At 43.6% G+C, this 24,877-nt stretch overlaps 1 protein-coding gene across 1 annotated transcript; it reads right to left on the minus strand.

The window, feature by feature from the left end:
* Window positions 1–1,021: 1,021 nt before the first annotated feature.
* LOC135488951 (huntingtin-like) lies at window positions 1,022–24,748 on the minus strand. The gene is made up of 52 exons (XM_064773950.1): window positions 24,608–24,748; window positions 23,950–24,055; window positions 23,427–23,631; window positions 22,931–23,209; window positions 22,555–22,696; window positions 22,062–22,243; window positions 21,620–21,809; window positions 21,042–21,445; window positions 20,566–20,854; window positions 20,166–20,330; window positions 19,847–20,043; window positions 19,442–19,543; window positions 19,236–19,336; window positions 18,755–19,016; window positions 18,298–18,479; window positions 17,854–18,020; window positions 16,596–16,731; window positions 16,253–16,452; window positions 15,897–16,015; window positions 15,508–15,693; window positions 15,039–15,256; window positions 14,798–14,873; window positions 14,456–14,617; window positions 14,118–14,322; window positions 13,662–13,795; window positions 13,388–13,504; window positions 13,091–13,213; window positions 12,445–12,814; window positions 12,096–12,324; window positions 11,787–11,889; window positions 11,429–11,532; window positions 11,044–11,119; window positions 10,620–10,873; window positions 10,239–10,374; window positions 9,893–10,012; window positions 9,300–9,722; window positions 8,960–9,137; window positions 8,447–8,521; window positions 8,000–8,137; window positions 7,617–7,793; window positions 7,428–7,525; window positions 7,024–7,247; window positions 6,782–6,902; window positions 6,207–6,446; window positions 5,860–6,015; window positions 5,340–5,527; window positions 4,885–5,145; window positions 4,633–4,700; window positions 4,309–4,450; window positions 3,934–4,096; window positions 3,634–3,794; window positions 1,022–3,369 (listed from the first exon to the last, which is right to left on the minus strand). The coding sequence occupies exons 2-52, from the start codon at window positions 24,030–24,032 to the stop codon at window positions 3,186–3,188; spliced, it is 9,015 nt and encodes a 3,004-aa protein (XP_064630020.1). The 5' UTR covers window positions 24,033–24,055; window positions 24,608–24,748; the 3' UTR covers window positions 1,022–3,185.
* Window positions 24,749–24,877: the final 129 nt, after the last annotated feature.

Genomic DNA, 24,877 nt, shown 5'->3' on the forward strand with positions numbered 1-24,877 from the left:
GACAACATCAGAAGTCTTCTGCCTTTCGTAGAGGTTCCATCTCAATGTGCTCTTGAAGACTGGTCCAAGTACCTGACTCGGGTAGAGATCCCTGCACTGGAGAGACTTGGAGTACGTTATGTGCCTTGGACATCAGAAGTCTTCTGCCTTTCGTAGAGGTTCCATCTCACCTCAGAGTAACCGATCTCACTGTGCTCCTGAAGACAGGCTCCCCAAGTTCCCTACCTTGGAAAGGATTCCTACCCAAGGGAGACTTGGAGTACCTAATGTGCCTTGGACAACATTATAAGTCTTCTGCCTCTTGTAGAGGTTCAACTTCACCTTAGAGTAACCGATCTCACTGTGCTCTTGAAGCCAGGCTCGCCAAGTTCCCTACCTTGGAAAGGATTCCTACCCAAGAGAGACTTGGGAGCACGTCATGTGCCCAGGACAGCATCAGGACTCTTGCTTTTGGTAGAGCTTCAATCTCACTGTGGTCTTGACAATGCAACTCAAATTGCCTTGCTCAAGTACCTCATGTAGCCTGGCACATGGGGTCCCTTTTGCCTTGGGATGTCCTATCTACCTGCTCGATTCAAAACATGTCAAACTGGACCATTGAGACAACTCTAGTCGCCTACTGGAAGGAGCTGATCTACCAAATGTAGCTGATGTACCTTGGACAACAGCAGGACAAGCAGTAAACAAGCTGTTGTTGGAAAGACAAGACAGTCCTTGGATGTGATTGTGACTATGTCTCTGGTGTCTTGGCGATCAGATAAAGAATGGGATCCGTCTGTCTGTCCCTTCCCTTAGGAAAAATGTGTCTCAATTTCAACATTCACCATGGTAAACTGACACCCCTCTGTGATGGTTCTAAGGATCCATTCTGTAACAATTTGATTACTTGGATCATAAGCAGGAGGGTCTACTCTGACACTCTTGTGTTGCAAGTCACATCGTCAAGTATATCAGTGGATGATCCATATCCTTATCTACATGGACTTTAAAACAACATCAAAAGGACACAGATATTGGCAATAATTAAGTTTATTCCATCTATACATAATGAATTATGATAATTAATATCAGCTGCAGTTCTGTACAGTCATTAACAACATCTCTAGAGTAGGTGAAGAGTCAGTCACATCACAGGTCTTTCACTTTGCAGCAATTGAAATGCATGCCTTCATAGTATTCACCCATAAAAGGCGTAGTTTGTTATCCAATATGTAGAAATTCACTGCAGCGTGTATCTGACTTTCCACATTGAGGGGGTTTACTCTACCATCATGCAGCAATATTGATGATGGAAAATAATAGAAGGGACCATCTCAAAGTCAGTTACTGGAAAAGTCTCCTCGATCACCTTGATCACCTAATTTTTGAGATGATCCCTAAAGTTACAACAAACATAGAACGGACAGATGAAGAGGCACACAATGGGGGTTCTCAGCATGTCTCTCGGTAATTTGGGCAAAATGAGATATTTTCATATGATACAAGCTGAATACATCCATCTTGTGTGCCAGCACCTCTGGCAGTGGAGTCGATGAGCTTCCCCGAGGTCACACTCTGTTTGATGGGATGTCGAAGCATGGGCTGCCCCCCATTAGTCGGCCATTTTGTTTCCTCAAAGCTCCACCAGGGGCGCTGATCAGCAAAGAGGCAAAAAGTGCACCTCCTCCAAACCTACAGTGAAAGTCACAGACCTACAGAAGTAACAAATGTAGACTCCGACAACAGATATTCATACTAGGCAGGGTTGTCTCTGTGAATTTTTTCCTCCTAGCCACTTTTTAACCAAGTGGCTGTCACCTTTAGCTATATTGAGTCAACTCCAGCCATTGCCGATCGTTTGTCCATCTTGGGGCCGACCCAGCCCACAGAAACATGTGCGAGAATGGCAGCCCGCCAGTACTGAGACTAGCAAATCAACGAACGATTCGAGGAACACGTGACCGGAGACTCCATGGCAACGAAGCGAGCGGGAAACTAGCCGATAATGTATGCGTAAGGCGACCAGCAGCGCCACCAAAATCACTAGCGGCAACGGGTAGAACTACAATGCAGACGATAGCAACCACGTGTGATAGCGCGGCCGCCCGCAAATATGATAAAGTTTGACTGATTAACGATCGTTCCTTGGCGCGCCAACCCAGCTAGGACAATAAATCATTATTTTTTTTACTCAAATTGACTAATTTGACAAAAAGCCAATTAACTTCATAATTACAGACTTGTACCAATCCCCCTCAAGAGGAACAATACTACAGAATGTACATAATTTACACGATTATACATCAAATTCAGTGGCTGACTATATACATCATAGACTCAAGAGTATAATAGAGCACAACACCAAGTTCACATTTACATTAATCTTTGGTTAGCAGAGGTAACAACATTTGATACAGGGTGTGTCAGAAAATCAATGTGATCACTTTTTAGTGCAATTCTGAGCTGAAGCATTATCAGCTAGAAGTGTTGTACAGATCACAGAGTTTTAGATTTGATAAACTCTAGTAACAGATATATATATATAGGAATGTTCATAGGTCACATACTCATACTTAATTATGTACAAAACTTCTGGAATAGGAAACACATTTTCTAAATCTAATAATTAGTCACTACATTCTCTTCCTTCTTGACAGTAGACCCGAACCCACTTCAAGCCAGACAGATTACTATCCTCTCCAAAGTCTCTTGTGGACACTCAAATGCATTTGAGAACATCTGAGGGGCCGTCATTAGTGAGTAAAACACCAAGGGTAGAATCACTAGAAACTAGTGAAACACAAAATGAGAAGACAAAGCAAACTCGAAGAATAGATGGATATAGCACACTTCCAAGCACATACAAATTCATGACTTCAGGTTCCTATAAATAATCCTCTCTGTCTCATACACAGAATCATGTTGTGGCTAACATAACAAAGTAGATTTAATCTAATACCACACAATACAAGTACTAATCCCATTAGCACTTACCATTCAAGATTTGTCAAGTTATGGCAGATTTCTGGTACTTGTAATGGTCAACACTCATTACAAGTACCAGAAAGCTGTCACTCAACTGTGGGAAGTTTCCCACTGCCCAAAGTTGGCCCACCTCTAGCACAAAATATTCCTGCACCAAGTTGGGAACAGATAATACAGGGTGTCACAAATGAATTGTTCAGTAGCAATGTTGAAGACACTATTCAAAGACATTGTAATAAATCAGCGTACGGACTATCCGGGAGTGCTACTCCTTGGAATGTGGTCTGGAATGCCCGACGTTGGGACTCCTCTCCGAGTTGGCCGTAAAAATCCAGAGCAGCAATACAGAAGAGTTTCCGATCAACGAGGTCCATTTTCCCCATACGCTCAACGATGTGTGGCAAGCTGGCATTACAGTTAAGGCAAAACCGATTTTAGGTATATGAGTAAAGTAAGTCTCATCACAAGGAGGAGGCAATCAAGGTTGATGCGACTTGCCCAAAGACCCTACTGAGCTTGACTCCAGTCCGACTCTCTGGGGAGTGGACCACAGTCAGGCTGCCAACCAAGGAGACTGGATGGTGATATAAATCCAAGTCTTGTGGCAATACAGGCATTAGAGGAGTCCATATAAGGAAGTGAGATCATTCTCAAGAGGCCAAAGGATACAGTGCTCGCAGCCACTGGTTTGTCGAAGCACTTATGAAGAAGCAGGTCAGACTCCATATCGCCATGGAAACCGGTGTTCTTTGCGTGAAATTTGACAAGGACAACATGACCCAATCTCGGACGAGATTGTGCTGCTTCTGTTGGTGAAGAGTGTTGAAAACCTGAAAGGAATCAAACAAAACGAATCAGGCCGATTCAGAATCTGAATTGGACCGCCAAACACACACAGGCCGTGTAAAATACCTGACTTGTCGTGCCATCCACAGGAATTCACAGACAGTCTGTTTCTGCATTACTTACCTGGAACACAACCTTGGCCATGAGCTGCGGATGTGGCTGCTGATTGGAGAGAAATTCACCAATCACTTTGTTCATGATATCCTGAGGTGGGAAGAAGTCGGTTAGGAATGTGGGCAAGATGCGCGTGATCACGCTCGCTTCAGCTGGAAAACCTTTACGGATCCTGCAGGAGAAACAAATACAATTAGTGACCAGAGAGTGACCACTTTAACACGCTGGAGTCTGATCAGTCTGATCAGTGACAAATCACTGTTCTGCCCTCCAACATGGCTGACACGCTACTGTTTCTTTAACCAGGCTCCGACATGCTTTGCGTCATCTATTTTACATTGCAATGAAATTACACAAGACAATAGGTACGCCTCCACAACTCACCTTTCAAAAAGAACAGTGACTCGTTCCATAGCTGCTATGAGTGATTCTGGATCTTGCGTCATGTGAACCCGGGGGGTGTTGGCATTCTGGAAGTCTGGCTCGGTCAACAAGGTGGTGGGGGTCCATTGGTCAATATTTTTACCTGGTTGAGAAAATGGACAGATAAGTCCTCTGAATGGTTTATTCTGATCAGGTCTTGGTTTGAAGTTACCGATTGCGACACTCTCTCTCCGTGGCTGATAATACGGGATCTTCCAAGAACCTGTATTATAAATGGTGCAGTGACACCCAGCTACCAAAGGAATGTCCCCATCAAAAGCTTACCTGAGTACATGTATGTCAATAGAAGTCCCAGGGCTGCTAACATTCGCTGAGGACTGGTCAAACAGATACTGAAACAAGAGAACAGACATGAATATGAAATAAAACAAGGACTGACATAGAATTCAGAATTTTTCAGATTTTGCCTAAATTTTTAAAGCTTGTTACTGACAACATCCAGCCCAACTGCACACAATATTCCTCCAGGTGGGATGACCAAATAATAAACGAATAAAACTAGTATCGTTAACTCACCGATCAACGCTCAACTTGATGAGCGTGTCTGCATCTTGTGCTGTTAGTGAATCGGCCAACAGAAGGCGCTCTAATCCTCGTAACACTGTCATATAGATTGACAAGGGCGTTGACTCCTCTGAGCCGGAGGCTGTCGTAAACGCATACTGGAGAATTTTCTGATGAAATTCGGTCTCCCGGATCTCTTCGCGGAAATTCTCGATGATGTAGAATGCTGTTGCCCACATGACCAACATGTGCTGTTCACTATTTATCAGGGGACTGCAAGAGAGTGATAAAAACATACTTAGAAAGGAGAAGCTTGAAACCTTTGATCACTCAAGTCGTTGACACTGACTGCTAGTTTCTCTCTCAGAATTGGCTTGTTCACAGCAATAAACACTGATCACAGTTGATCTCGATGCAATTCACTCATACACTTATCAAAGTTATAACCGGACGAACCAAATACTTACACAACCGATCCTGAGAGATGTTTCAACAGATATTCAGTCACCATGGGAAGGAGGATCTTAGTGCCTTCAGACAGGCCCGCCTCTAGTAAGTACAGACTGCCATAGAGGGCACTAATCTTTGATGGCAAGTGCGTACTGCGCAGGGCAAGTTCCACCGTCTTAACAACCTTCTCCAGGGCGGTCTGATCCTAAAAAAGAGAATGTTCATAGCAGAAAGTGCTCCAGGCAATACAAGAATGGTTTGTGGACATGACAGCTGTGGGTTCCATTGACGACTTGGACACATTTCAACAGTGCTGCTCGATTGTTTAATAAAGACAGAGCCAAGTATCTGCTCTCTTCAGTCAATGGATTTTAAAGAATCTTTGGGAAAGAGAAAGAGTATTGGGTCTCCATTGGGTCTGGCTTTGGCAAGTGCAGCGACAAGGTGGACAATATAGGACAAAAAGCAAGAGTATCAGCCAGTGCAAAATTTTAGCGTCAAGCCAATCCCCATTTAGTACTGGTCCACGAGACTTACCATGCCAACAACTGCTGCCGCCTTACACAACCCTACTATCAAGTACTGATTCAAGAGCTCATCCTCTCCTGGGTGCATCCGCTGAACTTCTAATAAGTTATCGAACATCCATTCAAACTGTTGTTTCTCGGTGAAAAGGTCACTCAGCGCAACAACCTAAATGAGAGAGATTTGCCAGTGAGTTTTGGTTAATAAATCATAACAGTTGTAACCAACTGCAACGGTAAAATCTGCATCTGTAGGTCTCTAACAGCTTGTAATCTGGAATCAAGCCTGCTGGAGTTTTTGAAGTATGGTAACAAAGAATGAGTTTTAAATTTCTTAGAATGAGTTTGAACATTTCTTACCGATTTCACTGTCTCGTTGAGTTGCATGAGTGGTGTTTTTGGATTCGCCCCCGGAGAAAGCCACTGGGAATACAACTCCAGTAAAAACTGTAAACAGGAATGGACGTCGAGCCCACTAAGACTTGATGACCTTTGCTTTGTCAGGGTTGCCAGTTTGCTAGCACTATCATCTATGGTTTCCTCCTCTGGTTTGTTCACATCAAGCATCCCTACCAGTAACCAGACCGACTCGACGGAGATCTGGCAAGGAGAAGCAAACATGTTGGTTATGTGATGATTTAAACAACAAAATCCATAGAACGCTCGCTGCTTCTGAGGCCAAAATATGAGTTGATCTCACTAGCTTAGACCAGCGCTCAATATTCATTAACCTGAGCCCAGACACTAGAAGTGGTGTTGGAGCTATCTTTGCCTTAACTATTTGAAGTAAGTCAACTTACTCAAGTAGACTTGCACAGAAACTAAACCAAGCTTTTCGAACCCTTTGAGTAATCCCTTTTATACACCGGTGACTAAAAAAGTGGGCACCAAAAGGGAGACACAAGTTCTAATACTACTACAATTGGAGCTCCTACCTGTCCAAGCGAGAATCCCTCAGCACCAAGTTTCCTCTCTATATTGTCATCAAAGAGATACTTTAACTTCTCAGAATCCTTGCCCATCTGTGTGTACGAGTGATGCGTGATGATGTCAGACCTGGGGAAGAAAAGACAGATATCATGTCCAATGCTGCAACGTCTATTATCAGCAAATTGAAACTGAGCAAAGTCAAGCAAATAATCATACACGTATGTTGCTACATTCTTCAATCACTTACTTTTCTCTACAAATGGCATAAATCTCCCTCTCGACCATCCCACGGATTATGGCCAACTTCTTTCCACACCTCGTCATCAAGAATGCCAACGGTTTATCTCGAGGTCGCAGCTCATGCAGACTGTTACACGGGTTCCCTGAATGTGGGGTCAGGGAGGACTGCACTAGCAGCGACGTGATACACCTCACTGCTAGAACAGCACATTGCGTGCGCTCGATGTCCTCCTGCAATCAAGACAAAAAACGTTCCAATAATTTTTTAAAAGCATTTTCATGAGATGTTACATGATTTCTACAATCCTTGATAAAAGGTTTATTTTACATCAGCATCATGTTTGAAGAGCTGACTATCACTGAATTAAGCGAGGAAATATGTTTGAATTGTCACATGAAAAATGAACTGACCTCAACAGTTGGATGTTGTTCCAATGTGAGTGGTACAGGATTGATTACCCCCAGGAGACTCATCCAGGTCTCCTCAAACTGCTGCCGGCTAGTCCAACCTGAAACAAAAGAAGAAACCATAAGCTACGGGGAAGACAAAGTGGGACATGAGTTTGAAACAGGAAGTCGGGCATGAGAAAAACTCCTCACCTAAAGTGTTCGCCCTGAATATAAACTCTCTAAGTACATCTTTCTCTTGCATATACTCTAGCGGCAGCGGAGGTAGGCCTGTCTTCATCTCGCCATCGGTCGCTGGGTGCCACCCCATCTTCCACACAAACAGCGGTGTCCTGGCATAACTATTTACAAGGGACAACCGGGCAAGACCTGAAATGGAGAGAAATCACATCCATTGAAATAACAGGAAAAGCTATTTTGTATTACAGATAACCAACATTGGAAAATGCAGGTCTTGAATCATTTAAGGGCATAGGCTTTAAGCACTAGGCCACCGCAATTAGTAGCTGTTGATGCTCAGTTGGTGCATGAAATTCTGCAATGATTGGCTACAATAAACACAATATCAATCTTACCTATGATAGCATTTCTGAGAGGTGAGGCAAGGAATTGTGAGATCTTTGGATTATGGACATGATGTGGCCTGAAGTGAGTCTTGAGGCATTGGACAAGTTCAGAGGTTTGATCACAGGCTTGTATCGCATGGTGGAAGTCTGAAGAAGAAAGGCAGTAATTTGGCAGAAGAAAATACTGAAATGAAATGCTGGGGGTAGAAAAGATGAGTTATATTTTACTTATTTCATCTTGTTTTTGATGCTGGCATGAATTTCTTAGTCCAGCAGATGGTGGTCTCAGGTAAGCCTGCCTTCCTGACAGTAGGTTAGACCTGCCTTACATACATGTAGGATTCAAGTTGCCACTTGTATGTTCGTTAACTGACTTTGGCTTGAAAATATATCATGCCATGAAAGAGGGTGAAATGTGACATCATTGTGATGGGTGTGAAAAACGAAGTCACTTACCATCCCTGCCTTCCACCTCGTCCAGAGCATCCTGGTGGATGTGATAGACTAGCTTCTCCCCCGGTAGCACCACCACTGGAAAAAGGAAAGTACCCCACTCATTTGACAAGTTCCATAGTTCCCTTTTCAGGCAGGAGATCGCATGAGAGTTACCTGCTTAACCTTCTTCTTCAGTGATTGCTCGGCAGATTGAGGAGTTCTTCTCCAGGGGGTATTCCTCCTCCAAGAGTGTTAATGCATGCCATTACTTCATTTTATTAGCTGCTTCAGTTTTGGCAGTGCCTTGTGAACTCTTTATCTTCCTGCTTTGGCATATTTGTCTGAAGTGTAGTTTGTGTGTCGAGCCTCTTTCTATCCCAACAGGTTGTGAATAGAAATTGCTTTCACCCACATTAGTTTAATGTAAAAACTCTCAGAGTTGCGGTAATGTCAAGGACAATATAGCTTTCGAGAACTCAGTCTGATTGGAAGTACCTGGAAAGATCTCAACGAGCCTTTTCTAACAGAACTTACTTGAAATGACTAGTTGATGCACTGCACCAATACACGAGCACAACAAACTGCTGTTTTCTATTTGGCCAATCACAGACGAGAGTTGTGGGCTTTGCAGCGTCACCGCCAGGAGTTCGAGGACAGCCTGGAGTTGATCTGATGGGGGCATGTGTTCGTGAACCAACATCCAAGTCATCATCTGCAAAGGAAAACATTTCAGAAATAGTCATGTCAGAATTTGCCCGAATGACCACGCTTTATATCTAATGCAGATAATGTCTGTAAAGAGGCAATATTTTTGTTCAAACCAACCTCTCAATCTAAACTAATGATATCAATCTCAATCAAATACTCTACTCACCTCCAAACACAGCACTGTAAACCGGGAAAAATCCTTCACCGATTCACTTGGTAATGTTGATTGCCATGGAAACATGGGCAGTGAGATAAGATACCGTAGCAACGCCATGGAGAGTTGATTCACCATATCCATCCACGTCGAATCTGTGAAGAAATCCTCCATTTTGTCACGATATCGCTCCTGGTCGGCATTGGCACCGTCGCCGTAAACTATCACCTGGTGCGGAATCGGCAGCATGTTGACGACATTGTTTATGTGACGGATGAGAGTGAGCTGAACCGCTTGGAGCAGGGCGTCCAAACTTTGTTCCTGGGAAAAGTTATTGAGTGTCTGTGGCGTGCTGTCTCGCACCTTGTTCACTGTGATGAGGGTCTTGTGGACGCCAAGAGCGACGCACTCCTCTAGAATACCAAGGTTGAACTCCTGCAAAATGATCACCACAGATGGTTACATTTATGTAAAAGGATCGATCAGCTTGTAACATAGAGATGCCCAATGGCTATTCCTAACTCACCAACCACTGGGTGTCTCTTAACTATGTTTCAGTTCACAAGACCAAATAACTATCAATTTCATAAGTTGTTTATACCTACCTTTGCCATGATAATGCCCAGAATATCTGGATAATCGAGTCTCTGGAGTAACATGGCACATTCCCTCGGCTTGGGCACAGGACTGTAACACTGGTCACGTGTTATCGACAGGAACCATTCCTGCAAGGTTAAAAGAAGAACTCTTTGTCATAATCAGAGCCGTGTTCTGTTTTACAGCATCTGACTCTTATTACTGTGGTCTGGGTTAAAACACTGGTAGAGTCAATACCTCACTCTCCACAGATGACGTTCAAGTGAAATATCAGTAGGGGGGATCATTCTCATAACTGTCCTTCAATCAAAGGGATCAACTTTGCTAATCAATCTCCTGATAAGTCCCTCCTACCTTATTCATGATGATATCCTTGGTCTCCACGTGAGACAATGCCAGCGGATGTGTCTTCTCTGGCGAGAGTGTCAGCTTGCTCTCGGGGCACATCAAGCTTCGTAACTTGTTCAGCAATGATGCTAACCTAGCATGTCTGAAACAGAACAATGTCAGATTCATTATAGCCATATGTCGATTGAGATAAGAGGGCTTCTGCAACTGCCCAAGAGAAAGTCCTCACAGTTGACCCCAGGAAGTAAGAGTTTCAAAGAGACACTATGCAGAAGTAACTGGACATCTATGTGTTCAATATTTGATGCATTACTGCATACAATTCTCACTTCCGTGAAGACGTGAGCATTCGAAACAAAGAGGTCTTATACTTTCATAACATCTCACCTCTTAGTAAGCCCAGATGCCTTCATGTGCTGCAACAACTTTTCCAGGTCTTCCAGCGGCAACTGACTACTGCTGTCCTCTATCTTCTCGGCGAGTAACATCTCGACTCGCCGGCACGATATCATGTCACAAAGCCTTGCCACGGCCAAGTGGTGAGTATTGAGGAACTTATCGATGAGTAGGGTGAGAAGAGTACCACTCTGACTCAAGTGGATCGCTTCAAGGCAGTGAAGGGTCTTCTTGACAACTGACGGCTACAAATTTGAAAAGGTAAAACTATTGATGTGGACTATGACAAGAAATTATTGATAAAATAATAACCAGTTATATTCAGATTATTCTAAACTTCTCTAATCATACAAAAGTCACACTGCACATGGCCCAGGCCGGAGTAATGGTTACTGATCTTAACGTTTTCCCTCACCTTTGATAAGTTTTCACATCTTGAGTGTATGGCCTGGATAAACAGCCCACTGGCTGAGGAATTGCGGTGTATTGCACTGGAAACAGAAAATATGCAGTCAGTAAAGTTTACAAAGCAAGATGAAGATTGATTAGGCTTGACCTTTCATTTTCTGTTTGAACTTTTCAAATATGAAGGCTCTCCGAGAGGACATCTTGTGAAATGGCATCAACATGCAACCACAGCTGTGAGAGTAGGGATGGAAATGCAGAGACTGTAGTGTACATTCGGTGAGCAGACGTGCCAACATGCCTGGGCCAGTAGACTTGATGAAGTCCATCTTTGTGCTCAACTCTGAACCTAATCTACACATATGATGGATCTAAGTGTATTCTATGGTTCTTACCTGATGAAGTCTTGTACGGGAGGCTCATACGATTGCTCTATCAACTCACTCACGTGGTTGATGATCACCCAAATCATGTGCTCCGCATCTGTCAGATTCTCACACTGGTCGAAGAAATGAAAGAGACAGAGAGAACATGATGAAACAGGAATATCAAAACATCACTCAGCTTTTTAAAAGAGACATTGCAAGTTTATTTACAGTGAAAGTCCTTTCCGGATCGATACATTTGTACACTACATAATCTTCTTCTTCTTCAGCGCTCCATAGGCCAGGGGAAGCGTCCATTGCAGGCAGTTAGTTACAAGGGTAAAATGGCGAGAGTCAATCATTTTCATTCTGACAATTTTAAACTTACCACATAATCACAGAACAACATGAGACCGCCCCGCCTCACAACTTCACGATTGCAGCTGCGAACACTACACGTCTTGCTTTCAAAACTTCCCGAGTTTTGTCGACTGAAAGAAGAAAAGATTCCTGGGTTACCCCATCTGGATTTCAGCTTTAGAATGTTTCCTGACCACATGTAATTGAGTAGGCCCAAGTTTGATAAAGATCAAGACCATATTGCTTTTTGAACTAACCAAATAGATCAACAACTGAGTCTGGTAGACGTTTGATGCCAGGATGCGACAACCGCCTGGTGAATTCGCTGAATACCTACTTTGGACTCGCCATCAAGTATTTCTGCGGTGTCTGCATGACCTTGCTCCACCACTTCTGGTTGTCATAGTTCAACTGGATGAGGATGTTACACCACTGCAGCATCAGTGTCGGATACGTGTCGGACAAACCGTGAAAGGATTCGTTGATTGATTCGATCGGATAGAATGCCTCGTCTGCCTGCTGGCGAATCAGACTCATGGTCGCTGTGGCGACACGCCGGAACTGACCTGAAATGATGTGCAGATGACGAGTTATTGTGAGGGTAACAAAGCCACTAGCTCATCAAAGACCAAGTGGGAGGAAGTTTGATTAATTCTTTGCCAATTGGCGCAGAGAACAACACATACCTGACTGGAACATGTGTGTGATGTAGAGGAGCAGATGTGCCGTCTGCTGAGCCAGGAATCGGCATCCTCGGTTCCCATTGGCCAGCGACGAACACCAATGCTTAATCTCTGCGGCGAGCATCCCAACTAACTGCAACAGGAACCGCGAGAAGACCTCCTCCGGCGGAATGTGTTCAGGACCCTTTTCGGCAACAGGAGGGGCCTCCGACACCCTTCCCATGTGGCTGTCGAGAGTCTTGGAATGGATGTTTACGAATAGGCCCAGTTCCTGTAGCCGGGAGAGGACCACTTCCTCCTTTGACTGGGAGATGAGGACTCGCACGATGGAGCAGGTGATGCACATCCAGCGCTGCAGACGCCCGAGGGAACTCTGAAGTAAACACGACTTAACTTGTAAACTTTCAAACAAAATCTAAACTGTTATAATACTATATCAATATTTTATTGATATCTAGAGTTTATCAGCAGAAATGGTGTGTTCTGAATCAGTTTCTCTCGGAATTTTCACTTCGGTTAGCAGATAGATATCTCCCTCACCACAGCACACCCTCACTAGTTGTTTTGTTAAATGAGTAAGCCACAAAGTGTACAGAAAAGTACCCACTTCAATCAGATATGAACAAGTAAGCAGCAGTTTTCTACTCACCAACTCTGGGAGAGGAGCCAGTAAGGTCTTGAGTATGACATCAACCGGCCGGAAAACACTTGGGGCCACAGCTTCAAAGAGACGGTGCAGCACGTCCAGGGCAACCTGGTCATCCAAATTGATCTAGAACGATAAGAATGAGATTCCAGACTTATTTTCAACTTGGAACTTTGACCCAAATTTACATAGAAAGGAATTGAACATAAGCAATATATTTCTTCATTGCTTTTACTGCAGACATTGACACTTGCTTGTCTAACAAGGCAAGATTTTTGACGACTACGATCAGTGGCTTACCTGCAGGTTGGCCAGCATTGGGAGCACCATATCAATGACTTGTCGGGACAACCTCTTCCATTTCTCCTCACTCTCGCGGTGGCACTGGTGCAGCACGATGATGAACATCTCAAGAACCTGCAAACAGAAAGGGACAGGTTTAGAAGTAAAGAGAAGAGAGAGGATTAGAAGTAGAGAAAGCGTGGTGGCATAGTTGATAGAGTGCATGACTTCTGAGTGAGAGGTCGCTGGTTTGTATCACATCATTGGTCATGAAAGTCAGAGGCTGACCTACCTGATAGTACTGTATGAGTCTGAGCAACATCGAGACCACCACCTCCCTCTGAGTGTCGAGATCTTTGCCTGATTCTGACTTGTTGTTCCTCAGGACAAACAGATCATGAACAATCGGCTGAAGGGCTGGAATGGCTGAAAGAAATGAACACTGATTAGAGGATCGTGGCTCTCATCTTTCTACTAGCATATTTTATCTTCAAGCTGTGATTCATCTGGGGGCATTATGAGCGCCATTTGAATCCACAGTTCCAGCAGGCTACACATTCTCCACTAAGTAGAATACTTGGCCTGCTCTGGTCGAGTAATCTAGGTATGAGGCCACTCAGACTTAGGGAGTGGGCCCAGATCTGTTGTTACAAGACTGACTTTACTGTTTTTGCCAATGTGACAGTCCTAGCTGGACTGTTTGCTAGGGTTGAGGGAAGGAAGACTGGGATTACCAAGGTTGTCTTACCATGTGTTGTTGGTTGTTGTCCGCTTGCCATGATTCCGTCACAGAGCTGTATGATCTTGGGCATGCCTATAATCGACTTGGAATGGTAGCGCTCGTACGACAGCAGAACGAGGAAGTGGAAAATGTGGGGGATTAGCGTCTCTGAGTTCCTGATTTGTCCTTCTTCGATGTATTCAAACTGCTTGATTACGAATCCTATGAAGATCTGAAACAGAGATAGAATTTCATAATATTATAATCATGATTCTGGTAATAGATTTGATGGTTGAGGGGGATGGTACAGGGAAAGTTATCTTGGAAAAGTTCTGATTGAATCTGGAAAACAATACACAACCTACCTGGTCTGAGTCCAGCAGGCAGTAGTTGACCCTGAGCTGAACTAACTGGGCTAGCAGGTTGAGGACCTGCCGCTGGAGATCTAGGGAACTCGTGATCGTATACTGCTTCAGGGCTTTGATAACCAAAGGCTCGAAGAGACGGATGTATGACGCTATGGACATCTGAAGCAGAAAAATACAGTGAGAAAGGAAGCTTCATTTGTGGCACTCCATGTAAATGGCAGATATGGACAACACGATGAACAGGATTGGACTAATTCGTAGCATACCAGACACTGAGCAGTGAGTTTGAGAATGAGAATGAATCGGCCATGTTAGTCCTCATGACTGTGAAATATATACCTTGTCTGTTTTGCTGCCAGGTTTAAGAATTGCTGGTGTCTTCTTCTCAGCTCTCTTCTTCAGCCAACCCAGGAGTCTGAAATCATGGAGATAAAAACTATTAGATCAAACCAATGCATATCTTTGAAACAAATTACCACAACTCTGAGTGGCACATGGACACTCATGAAGATCTGAGTAGTATGATTTACTGCCATTGTCTTAAACTGCGCCATCTGACCAGAAATATGAATTGACTTACGTTGTAGTGTCGTCAGGATCCGGGGATGCCACCTTGAAAACCGACGACACCAATGACTGTGTGAACTGTGTATACGGAGTGGTGAAACAGCTGTGGTAGAGGCCGGGCTTCATGTTGGCGGTCAGACGCATGTTCTTGCTCGCCTTGCGGGTCAGCGTCACACTCTGGTTCGCCTCCCACTGGGCAGAGAGATTGGTTCCAAACAGCGACTTAAGCAGCTGCAAGCAGGGAAAATATTACATTCTAGAATAGGGATACGAGGTCGAAAACTTTCCATGGCAAAGTGTTGTCCTTAGAAGTGACTGCCTTTACTTGCACATACAACTCTAAAATGCATATTTTTGGTCCTATTTTGAAATTTCAAAGTTCAACAAGGAGGTGTAGGTGTTTTGGCTGTCAACTTAAACCTTTAACAAGAGGAACAGGAAGGGTATCCTGTTTGTCATAGTGAAATGTTTAACTGACTTACCTGCTGTACACAAAGCACAGACGAGGTCGGCTCCAATGTCACAGTCACTTTCAGGAATCCGAGAAGTTCATCGATATGTTTGCCAATTTCACTCAAGGTAGCAATCTCCAGCACTTGGGAGAGAACCTCCAAGATGACCTTGAGGAGGGAACCAAATTTGTCTGTGGTGCTCAGGTCGAGGGAAATCTGGAAGTGAGAGGAGAATAATGAGGAGTTTTATCTGAAAGAGTTCTCAGCTTGGATAGAATCACTTGGCATAACTGGTGCCTCTAAGCACTGATACAGTTGGTCCTGATACTGCAAACATTGCTCTGAGGCTAAAACTGGACTAAAAGTGATCTAATCTTGGCAATGGAAGGACCATATGCCTAGTTTTCATGAGATATTACCTTGTAATTGGAGTAAGCCCCCTTAAGTACATCATAGAGCTTCATGTAGTGTGGCTGATTATGGAATGCACCAAGGCCATCCTTCTTATGCTTCTTCTCTTCCGTGTCTTTCTCTTTCTCTGTAGAGGAATTGAAGACATTAGACTTGGTAGGAGGACTGGCAGAGGTAGCAGCTTGGGTTAGTTCTCAAGGCCAAGGCTGGCACCCAAGCTGCCCAAGTTTCCCAATAGGTAAAATACTGTAAGAACACTCTATGCTTCAGGGCCAATCTTGTACTCTCCTCTTGGTGAAAGTAACTGTCGAAGCACCAAGATGTTACCTGTTTAATTCTCATTTTTGAGTAAAAACAACTCTACCTTTTCTGACTGGTCGCCCAGGTTGTTTCATCTCTGTTCCTTGACTTGTTTGGCTCCCGGCACCATCTGCCTCCTTGCCCTTCGTCTTTATCTTGATGGGGCTGAGAGACGGAGCATTCGGAAGCGATGGGAGCGATGTCTTGCTTGGCTGGGGACCAGGATGTTGCTCATCGATCACATGTGAACAGATGTTTAATAATCTGAAATGGGGAATGCGGAAAAAGTGAAACAGAAATCGATTGGCAACCTGGTTGTGTTGTTTTACATGACCTCTTATCATGATCGAGTAGAAAGTAAGTTTAGGTCACATAACCAAAGTTTGTTCTATGAAGCCCTTGCTTACCTTGCTAAATGAAGCAGTAGCTTATCTGCGAGAGGTACAAGTGTCCTGTCACCAAGACTAGGCCACTGAGTATCCGTATCTGGTGGTGACTTGGCTGGAACTTCTTCAGGTGATCGGAGACACTTCAAACACACACCTTGGAAAAAACACAGTAAAACTTTCAATTCACAGAATACTTTGGCAAAGTGTTTAGCACTTCTAGTATGACTTAGGAGCGCCTTACTTCATATGATGAAAAGACCTGCTTTCAAAGTGAGAGGAAACTTTTGGCGTTTCCGAAATGGAACAAAAGCCCACTTGCTCTCGACTGTGAGAGAATTGGAAAGAAAGCAACTAGCCAGAGATATAACCCGTAACTCATGATTCTGAATCGGAGCCGATTTTTTAGCCGAAACTGTAAAAAACATCCAAGACAGTAAGTACAATCCTTTAACTCTTTACATACGCTAGACCCGCGTGCGTCATAGTGTCAAAGTCCTGAATACACAGCGTCATTATTCTGATATAGTTTCCCGGGAGCACGTCACTGAGGCGGCCGTATTTCAGGTAGTGTTTACATAAGTGATATTATCTCCGTTGCTGTTCATAGTACAGGACTAAAATTTTGGGGAGTAACTAAGAATTAAATTCCGCATAAACTCATGTAATTTATTTTGAATTCTAACGAAAAGTAACCGAGAACAAGACCTGCAAACTTGGAGAGAAAAAAATTTCTACAAATTGTTGTAAACACAAAATGTTTATAATAAAAATCTAAGTCCCAGTCACTATCATCACTTCCTACCGAAACATTGATATCTGAATCTGCAAAACCTTCAAATTCTGATCCGGAGCTCGAATCAAATAAATCTATCATAAATAAACCCAGCTGGTCCCGAACAATGCGGCACGTCAATCAAAAAAAAGATTAAAGAAACGTTTAAAAATGGCCGACGAGGTCAACTTCCTGGGGAATCCCGCCAATACATCGTTAATATTCATGCCTCATGAATACTAAATTAGAACGGAGTGACCTGAATAGAAAATAGAAGCTTATCTCTTATTGGCCATTCAAATAGGGTCACCATGGAGCCAGCCAATAAGAAATTACGATACATTAAAGTTGGAGTAGCTTGTAGTCGGCTTGCCGGAGTTTCGCACTGTTTGAATGGAGCCGAGTAATGGCGGCTCCTGGGAGAACAGCGTAAGTTCTTTGCGCCGACCAGCGGCGGCTAGCGTATGTAAAGAGTTAACAGAAAAATGCAATCTTCATTCTCACCAGCAAATAGGTTCCCAGCTAGATTCAAGGCGTCCTGGTGAGCAGTCATATCCAAGGAGACAGGGGACGACATGAGAAAGGAGATAGCCATTGGTAGGAGACCATTCCCCGCAAAGCCAGCATCCTCCAGACTTATGGACATCAGACCAGTAATCAAGCTTGAGGTGCTGAAAGGAAGAAGCAGAGGAGGGGGTCATGGTCGTAGCCAGGAATTGCTAAGCGAGGAACATTCATAAAACTTCCATCAACATCTAAATATAGTCATTCTAAAGAACTTTTCACTTTATAAAGGGAGAACTCTTCTCCTTCTTCTTCTTCAGCATTCACTCTGTACTGAGAAGTGTTATTCACTACAAAGTTTTCCATTGGTAGATGATTTCCATTGATAAGATCGTACTCATGTCTAATGTCAAACTTGGACAACAATTGAACCATGGCACTGACCTTGATGTTAGGCTACTTTGGAACGCCCTTGATGGTTTACGGGCTGCCGAGAGGGACCGGTCTCTGGTAAGTGTACTCGGAGGACTGGACGCCAGACTTGTCTTATTACAACTCCATGCTTCACTGTATTGTGTTGTGATGTACTCGTCAGATAACAAGCTCAGGACATGGCACAGGCCAAACTGAAAGCCATGAAGATTGTAAGACTTAGAGGACATAGAGTTCTCAGATTTAACTTATGAAAAAATTCAACTCGGAAAGATGAAAAAATGTTTAAGTCCAAAATATTTTTTTCACTTGTTTTTTTCTGCTCAAAAAAGAGGAAACATCATCAGTCCAAAAAAATGTTGGCTTCGAAAATTTTTCAAAATTTTGAACTTTTGAAAAAATTCAACTCTGAAGGATGAAAAATATTTTTTTTCATTTCAAGAGACATATTACAAAGAAATTTACTCACCGTTTCATACTTTGCCGCAGACTGCATCAAGCGAGCAATCAACATGCCAACTACCTTGGATAAGCTATACTCAGTGGTGGCGTTGTATCCGTCGTAGGGGTTGAAGTGGTATGGCTGTACCAAGCCATGGACCAGGGGCTGTGGTGCCTGGGACCACTCCATCAGTATCGGCTCAAGGAACTGATCTGTATGGGCTTTGGCTATCGCGATAATTGGATCATGCTGTGGGTTATGCACTGCATAGAATAGGTTAGGAATAAATCTGAAATGAAATGGAATGGTATTAAGAAATGTGGAAAAAATATTGAATGCAAAATTTGTAGAATAGTGGTAAATTTCAGTACCTTTCTCACATTGGTTGCTAAAGGTCGGCCAACTTTTCTTCCAAGTGTGTGAAGAGTGTTTCAAGGTTTGGGCTTAATGGCCTCATGACATCGCCTTCAGGCTAATCCCAGTATCAAGGTAACTTGTTAGTACTTACTTTTTCAAGGCGAGGGCAGCAGCGTGGCGAACTCGTGCATCTTCATCACCCAGTAAACGGATAATCACATCTTCTAGGACGCAGTCCTGGACATGCAATAACTGAAATATTCAAGAGAGATTTTACACCATCGCCAAAAACCTTAGACGGGAAATTTATGAAATATGACTGGCCAAAAAAGCGCTAAATTCCACCAACCAACTCACCCCAGCATAGTGTTTATCTCCTTTCCTAAGTTGGACACATTGCTCTTCTAAGTAGTGGATCACCTTGAAATCAAGATCCGATAACACATCAAGCAACTCAACCTGCAAAATGAACAACGTCACAGAATGGGATTCAGAGTCAGAAACAAAGGATCACATGGTGAATGGAGGAGCCCACACGTACAATTGTGGTTTATGGCCATGACCATGGTTGTAAGGCAAGACTGAAAAATTACTCAACTTTTCACCCTATCAAACCTGACTTTTGATGACATCTGACTCTCCTCAGGATCAAATACTGAGCTCATATGAGTTCTTCTGGAAGGTTTCTAGATGGACCCGGTTTAAAGGGACAGGTTATGACCTCTATCATTGTTGATCTTGACCTATAAGCCCCAACTTTACCTTGACAAGCCAGTAAGGATTCTCCTTTAACTTGAAGAGCGCCAGGATCATCTTGAGACCTAAATCACAGTGGCAGCTATGGAGAAGCCTCCGCAGGCACGACTGAAGGGCAATGATTGCCAGCCGAGTCGCCACGGACGAATCGTCCTCTATCACAGACATTAACTGGTTCACTAGATACTCCATTTTCTGAATACCTGCAATCAATATTAAACCGAGTTAGAAACAGGGAAGACTTTCACCCCAATTTTTTTCCCAGTCAATGACATAGTCATACCCAAAACCTTTCCCTATGAGCTTCGAGCAAATCAGAACTCACCATTTTTTGTGGTTATTCCTAAACTTTCCACCCAGTTGTCATAGTTTCCTTTGGCCTCGATAAGACTAGATGAGATGAGGTTGCCTAGCAACAAGCCAGCAGTGCCCTTCAGTTGCGGATCACTGTGGTTTGTGTAGAGTAAGATGTCTGATATCTCCTGGGGATCTGCAAGAGATGGAACAAGGAGCAATTAGCTGAACTGATCATGTGACATGCGGGTGACCCAGTGGGTGAGCATTGTCCTAAAGACTGGGAGGTAAGGGGTTCCATTCTCTATCTAACCGTGAGGTGGGCCTACAGCTTTTGCACCAGTATTTTATTGGACCGCTTACAGTCTTGCACCATAGGCAACCAAGTCTCTAATTGAGGAGAAAAATGTGCAGGAATTAGTTATCCTTACCGTCTGATGCCTCCTCCCTATACAACGGCAAAAAGAAGACTTGTGGATAAAGTTGGACAGCAGACGCGATACACCCCAACGCCAGCGCCTTGGCACTAACTCGTACCACCCTGTCTGGCGTCATACCAAACTTGAACCCGGTCAGCAGGAAGCGGCTACTAAGAAGTCGAATGCAATACACCATTGGCTTATCCGTGTCGCTGGTGAAAGTTCCGATGGCGGCATCTTTTAAAGGCAGCTGCGTTGGTGAAGGAACCTGGCTTGATTCAGATGTGTCTGCATCAAGGTTCTGAACAGAAAAAAACAAGCCTGAACAAGTTGTCATCAGCCAGAACAGGATGCGGCTAAATCAGCACCTGGGGACCAAGTAGGAAACAACGAGGGATATTTGCTTATTTAGAATGAGCACTGCATGAAGCCTACAAAGAAGGAGCAACTGTCTAGCCATGTATACATGAATTAGAAGATTCACCTACCTCCATTTCTGAGTTTCCATTCAGTAGATCCTGGCTGACCCCGGTCCTCAACTTGGGGAGATGAAGCGGACTCGTGTTGCTCTTATCAGTGATCGTATCTGCACTGCTACTGTGCGACAGCCGTGACTCATCCGTTACCTCACCAATCTGAATATCAGAATAAACCGACTCGGACATTGGCATGCGGATATCTGGTATATCCTGGGCCGTCAGATCAGAGGGGTTATTCCCTGAATTTTCCGGTGAGTCCTCATCGAATGGGTCAGTCATGTCGATAGTGTCGTCAGGTAATTGTGGGGGTTCATCATTGGTAGATGCCGACCCAGTAGTACTCTCTTCAGATCTTTGGTCGGCTTCATCATCTAATCCAGATTCATCTCCTACCGAGGGCAACCGTCCAGAACCTGGAAAAAGAATGAAAATGCCTTTTATGCAAAGTATAAGCATGAGAAGTTGGTATCAGGTGCAGATTTCCCACTATCTTGATCAGTCACCCCACAACTGTAGTTGCCTTTAACAAACAGTGGATCCAGGAGTGAATGCAGGTCATGAGAAGAGCTTAGAATGCAAACACTTACTGCCTAACCTTGACCTGGGCATTAGCATGTCGTCTTGGTAGATGGTTGTCCTGTTGATGCCTCCAGGGAGCAGGAGGACCCTCAGAAGTGGTGGCGGAGGTGTCTTCAGCAGCTGCTGTAACGTCTCAAGGGCAGCAGTCACCACGTTATGATCCGTATGATTGCTATAGTAGAGGGTGAGCTCGTAGATCTAAAATAGAAGAAGTAGAAGGATGAGTCCCTCACAACTTGACATGTTTCTCATCTGGGTCTTTTTCTTGCTCTGATATAGGAACCAGGTCTTAGGAATCTTGGTTAGACCTCTCATTCAAAGGACGTGAAACAGAAGTAGACTTCCTCAACATCAAAAGTGACATGACAAATCTTGTGAGTTCTACGTAAATACCAAAAGTTTTCCCTCCGCACCACAGTTGTTGATAAACAAATGAAGGCAAATACAAACCTGTATGAGTTGTTCAATGTTCACCTTGACCTCCTGTTCCTTTGTCATGACCCCAAAGCTCCCCTTCAGACTCTCATCGCTGTGCTCCCCGGTCACCAGGTATGGTATCATGTGACGTAGCGACAAGAACACTCCCAATAACGCCTGGGTGACTCTGTCTTCTTGGATAGGAATCAACATATCTAAAGTAGAAACCTCAGTTGGATAACACACAAAAATTGGTAAATCCTGTCAACTATCTATGAGAAGATGTGTTCTTTTTTAACTTCTGGTACCAAATGAGAGCAAAGGAATCAACGACTTGACAAGAATTGAGTATTGTTTTTGGCATTACGGCTGACGATTCTCAAGAAATTTATGGAGCTAGACACCATTTTACCTTGAGAAGGATTGCTTGCATAGATTCACAACTTGTATCACATTCAAGTGACAGTGACTTGTTAATATGCAGGTGGGTGACTTCGCCCCGCAGTTGCAGACTTCTTAGACTTACCTAACAATACACTCAGTAACCAAGAGAAGAAGTACATGGGTTTGCGCGTGTACTGGCAGATAAGTGTCAGGGAACTTGCGGCTGTACGCCGTGTGGCTGCTGACCCAGATTTCAAGTTTGGCAAGAAAGACTTCAACAGTACCTGAAGAGGAATGTTCCATTATGAAATTAATGAACTGTAAGCTCAGTAATTCTAAGACATGAGATATGAATCAATACGATTTCCAATCTACTTTGTGAAAATATCATTGCTAAGTTACCAAGCCATGTACCGGTAAGTCACACTACCATAGCTGAGTTACCAAGCACGGTGATACTAATAGCTGTAGATGGGAGTCCCTCCCTCGGTATATACTTCTATAATAAGGCTACTTACTTTGACCTCGGAGTCATTGGTGAAGCTCATGAGGACCGGGCACACTTTCTGCATGCACGTAGCAAGCGTTTCCTGAACAGGTTCCTCATTCCGTCGGCAGATCCTGGCAACACATGGCAAAAGGTTCACGACATAAGGGCGGCATTTCTGCGGCCTAATCAGATGACACATATCGGCAAATCTCCACAATGCAGCACGTAGACTCCTTGAGGGGCCATTCTTCTTGATTTCTTTGTAAAGCTCAACCTGAAGGCGTCCAAGGTTGGTTTCCAACAAGGTCTGAAGGGAAAAACAAGCAATACAAATATCAAACATGATACTTTCAAGAGATTTTATTGGTGAGTTCCTGTTGTGATGACTTGAAAGTAAGTGCAGTTTTCATGCATTTTGTGATGTCAAAGACATCCATCACCAATAACATATTCAGATTTTACATCGCCATCGATATCTAAGCCTTGACCACATCTAATACAGTACTAACAATTAATTCACATACCTTGATCGTCCTATTCAAACACTCATCAGCGACCATCCTGACATCGGATTCAGGATCATCACACAACATGAGAAAGGTTTCCATGGCAATCCCAAGGAACTTTGGGAAATCAGCAAGAAGACGTAGATTCGCTGCGCAGATGCAATCAGCCACAATGTTACAATTGCTTGCTTTCTCCTTCTTACCCACCGGCTGATCCTTTTTCCTGAAGAAGGAAATACATTTATAGAACTTTCTCAGATATTTTTATCAGTCTTATCAAATAGAAATCTAATTCTAATGGTGATTCTATACGTTGTTAATATGAAGAGTACTACTCTTGAGAAATTTTATTCAATTCACAATGTCAGTTCAAAACCAAGGCTGTCCTATTAAGGAAGGTTCTAGTCTACTGTCTAAATGATATCAAAATCATCGGACAGAAACAGCCTGTTCATTGCAAAGTGGTTGGCCCAGCACGATTTGGCATCAACCTCGTTTACAGTTCAGCAATATATCCATTACATTCCAAACTAATACATACTTAGTAGTGTCATCAGCCTGGTGACCAGGTTGGAAAACCTTCAAGGCCTCAAAGGCCTTCACAAGTTTCTCAAGTGTAGCCATGATTACGAAGAGTGATCACACATCTGAAAAAATTGCAAAGAATTTATCAGCCTGGGAGAACCCAGAATTTTATTTTTGGATAAACCGAATTCCTCATCCCCATCCCGGCTTTTCACAGATCTGATCGAGGGTCTGTTGGACGGGTCTAACTAGAAGCCAAGGATAGTCTTGTGTACCGGAGTGTCCCTCAGCTAGAGCAAGTTTAAGATCCCACCCAGGTGGACAGTAGCCTAACCTATATATAGTGGACCAATACCTTCAGCAAAAAGGTCAGGGGAGTCTTGACCTCGGTCAGAGTCAGACATCACTGGCTGGTTAAACGTTTTTGACATTTGGTGATGTGCATTTGAATGTTTGACAGATGGTGATGGTCGGAGATATCTGGCATTACGGATTTAGATACATGGTCATGGATGAGTGATGGATGTAATAGTAGGACAAATGCGAAAAGGCCACAAATGACAGGAGGAGGAGGAGGACTAGGAGGGAGGATTGGTCCAATGATTGGATGGATGGATGTATTGGTGGATGAAAAACATTCAAGCTTCTATTCATTTATTTTGACAGCATCTCACCTATCTCAGGTGGCAACATATTCGATATATAATCAATCAGGTAGTATTCTCCCCGCAACAAAATCAGATGTCAATAGATATGCAAATTTGTTGCTTTTTCAGGATGAAATATCGAAAACCTTGTGAAAATGTACAGAGTTGGTACACAAGTTGACCACAGGAGCCGCCACTGAATATACACAAGAATATATTTGCGACGACAATAATACGCACTAGAGGGCGCCAACAGCTAAAATAACTCATGCTGTCAAACCGGTCAGGACGCGTCAC

This window comes from Lineus longissimus, chromosome 6 (genome assembly GCF_910592395.1).
Source record: "Lineus longissimus chromosome 6, tnLinLong1.2, whole genome shotgun sequence".
Classification (NCBI taxonomy): Eukaryota; Metazoa; Nemertea; class Pilidiophora; order Heteronemertea; family Lineidae; genus Lineus; species Lineus longissimus.